This window comes from Rattus norvegicus, chromosome 13 (assembly GCF_036323735.1).
Source record: "Rattus norvegicus strain BN/NHsdMcwi chromosome 13, GRCr8, whole genome shotgun sequence".
Taxonomy (NCBI): Eukaryota; Metazoa; Chordata; class Mammalia; order Rodentia; family Muridae; genus Rattus; species Rattus norvegicus.
In genome coordinates, this window is record NC_086031.1 from 107333939 (window position 1) to 107337260 (window position 3322).

General features: G+C 51.1%; 1 protein-coding gene across 1 annotated transcript; it reads right to left on the bottom strand.

Annotated features, from left to right (window-relative positions):
- Positions 1-1097: 1097 nt before the first annotated feature.
- On the bottom strand, positions 1098-2010 carry G0s2 (G0/G1switch 2). The gene is made up of 2 exons (NM_001009632.1): positions 1944-2010; positions 1098-1759 (listed from the first exon to the last, which is right to left on the bottom strand). Exon 2 carries the CDS (start codon positions 1728-1730, stop codon positions 1419-1421), a length of 312 nt encoding a protein of 103 aa, NP_001009632.1. The 5' UTR covers positions 1731-1759; positions 1944-2010; the 3' UTR covers positions 1098-1418.
- Positions 2011-3322: the final 1312 nt, after the last annotated feature.

Below are 3322 nucleotides of genomic sequence, written 5' to 3' on the forward strand. Positions count from 1 at the left end.
ATGAGCTAGTCAAGCTGTTGAGTGGGCAGAGGAGTAAGAAGCCTGTGCAAGAGGCATCTTTAAGACTGATTAACCAGCTGAATGGTCTGAGCTCCTGGGAGCTTTTGGGCAGTTAAGGCTGCACTCTGCCTTAACTCGGGGTCAAGTGTCTGGATTTGGAAACAGGAAGAGTGCTGGCCTCACTGACATGCTTTTCCTTTGAAGCCTCAAACGTGTTCTTTTCATTCACATTCCTTTGCTCTTTCACTGGAGGATGGATTTTAGGGAGAGCTGACAATTGATTGAAGCCAAAAGTGCTGGAGAGATTTGGGTTTGTAGAGTTAAATAGAATGGAGGCTGGGAGGTTGGAGAGTCAAGTTAACATGCTCACACCTGGTTAGAATAGGTGACATTAAAGATCCTCGGGGAGTGGCATCAGGCTATCTTCTTGACTGTGTCAGGGCAGAGAGGGGTTACCCTGGAGAGCTCCATAGTGTTACTAAATCAGCTGTTGACACATGATCAACTCTGACTCCTGGGAGAGGACTGGGGTTTGTGATAATGGTCTTTTCTCCTTCTAAGCTTCTTACTGTGGAGAGTTGTGCCCTTGGGAGAGAGAGCTTGTGTGCCCAACAGACAGCTGAGTTTCTTTTTTTTTTTTTTGCCTCATCCCTTTCTTCCCTTCCTCCCCACTCTTCCTTCTGTCTCTCAATCTCTTTGTTCTTCCAGCCTCCTCCCCCTCTCTCCCCCAGTCTCCCTTCTCCCTCTCTGTCTCCTCTTCTCCTCACTCTAATAGTTAAGCAGAGAGATCAGCCTCAGGAATCTCCAGCACAAAGGGGTAAAAGACAAATCACTTTTTCTTTGTCCTAGAAATCCCCCCTCTCCCTCTCTCCCTCCCCCTCCCCCTCTCCCCCTCTCTCCCACCCCTGTCTCTCATTCTAAGTTAGAAATTGATTTATCTTGTGGTCCAAAAAATGTTAATACCTGTAGCATGCTGAGAGTCTCACTCCCGTGTGAGTAGACCCATACCAGTGGCATTCAAGTAGGGCTGTGAAGTAGGGCTAGCCACAGTTCTGGGTGAGAGGGTCACCTCGCCTCCCAGGAATCAAATAATGAGACAGAATATAAAATGTTTTTATTTCAAAATGCAAAATGATATTCGTTGTAATAATAATAATAATAATAACAACAACAATAAAAATAACAGTATAAAAAGCATGTCTCCTTCCCTAATGCAAAGTGACAGCTCCTTGATCGCTCCCACAGCCTTGGACAAATCACAGTGCATGCTGCACAGCAGCAAGTCAGTCCCAGATCCCTTGGGTGATCTGTGCAGGGTCAGTTCTGGATTCGGTGGCACCTTGAAACAGCATGTGACTCTCTCTCGCCCACCTCAGTCATGATCTCTCTGTGTCTCGCTTCTCTGCCAGTCACCAGCCTTAAGAGGCATGCTGCCGGAGGGACAGGGCCCGGCTGCACAAAGTCGCCTCCTGTGTCTTGCCTTCTGCTATCAGGGCCTGCTTGTGGAGGGACTGCTGCTCACAAGCATCCCGCAGCTCTGCCACTGCCGCCTCCTGGTCGCGCAGACGGCTGGCAGCTGTGAAAGGGCTGCACACAGTCTCCACTAGACCGAGCACCACACCGAAGAACGCTAGCACACTGCCCAGCACGTACAGCTTCACTAGCTTCCCTCGGGACTTCTGCGTCATCATCTCCTTAGCCAGAGGGATCAGCTCCTGCACACTTTCCATCTGAGCTCTGGGCTGTGGGTTGGCTGGGCCTGCAGAGGTAGCAGAGAGAAAGGGGTTGAACTTTCAGGTGGGCTACAGCAGCTGAGAAGGGAACCCTAAGCCCAGAGAGGGGGTTGGCTGCAGACTAGGGGAACTCGAGCCCAGGGGAGAAGGCAGCTGGGGAGGGGATCTGTGATCTCTCGCCTACCCTGGGTTCCCAGACTGGAGGCTCACCTAGGGTGCGTGGGAACAGAGGCAGCACTCGCTGAAGGAGGTCAGGCGTCCAGGCGGCAGACTGGCCTTTGCGTCCTTTTTTCCTCAGCCGTGGCTCTTTGCAGCTGCAGCGTTCAGTGAACAGAGCCCTTATATCTTTTGCCCGGGATCCGCCTCCTAGCTCGTTGGCCTGAGCCCTGACTGCAACCGGCAGGGCGGGTTGAGGGGAGGGGGGGGAAGGGAGGAAGAACGGGAGGGGCGCTGCTGGGGACCAAGGAGGTGGCCACGAGTAGTGCACGCCCCTGCTGTGTGCTCCCTGAGACCCTAGACTGCTGGTGCTGTAAAAGCTGAGAGCCCAAGGCACCACTTCAGCGTGAAGCCAAGGAGGAGATCACCAGGTGATGGTGTGGCATGCTTCCCTGACAGGAACCTTGTCTGTTCCCCTGTTCCCCTGTTTCTCAGGAAGAACCTGAGAAAGATCCTAAAGAGGGAATCTTCGTTCAGAAAAGTCATCTCACCTGTCAGGGAGGGTGTGGGTGGGAGGGAAATCAACAGAGGGATATTTGCAGTGAGTAGGCAAACTAAACTGAAAAACCATCTCCAGAGTAGAATGTTCTTCCAGAGTGCTGCTTTCTTGGTGTGTGTGTGTGTGTGTGTGTGTGTGTGTGTGTGTGTGTGTGTGTGTGTGAGAGAGAGAGAGAGAGACAGAGAGAGAGAGAGAGAGAGAGAGAGAGACAAAGAGACAGAGAGACAGAGACAGAGAGAGAGAGGGAGGGAGAGAGAGAGAGGGAGGGAGAGAGAGACAGAGAGAGAGAGAGAGAGAGGGACAGAGGGAGGGAGAGAGAGGGAGGGAGAGAGAGAGAGAATGAATTAGTCTCTGTAAGGTGCTTCCATAGCTATTTCTATTTAACAGGGAACAGCCATTAAACCCAAAGCATAGGCCTGTAGTCCCAGCAAGAGGCAGGAGGATGGTGAGTCTGAACGTAGCCTGAATAATTTACTGAGACTCTGTGTCAGAAATCAAAATAAAGAGGCTTATAGATGTGGTTCAGTGGTAGAGTGCTTGCCTAGTATGTGTTAGGCTATGTGTGTCATATATATTGGTACACAGCACACATGCACACGCACAAGAGACACACACAAATTGTCCTCTCTTCCATGTTCACTTAAGAGGTGAAGTTGGGGGATCAGCCTTAAGGAAGGCCCATGGTAAAGATTTGTCTATAATGAAAGTATTTCACCCTCTTACAACGATTCCATGCCACCTTGCCCAGGTTTGGGAGAGTGAGCTGTAGATTCCTAGAGTGGGGATTCAGGACAGAGGCCACTCTTGGGAAGCTGGGTTAGATTAGGGTTAACTATGATCCCCTGGGTTGGGGGTGGCTACTGGTGTACCTGAG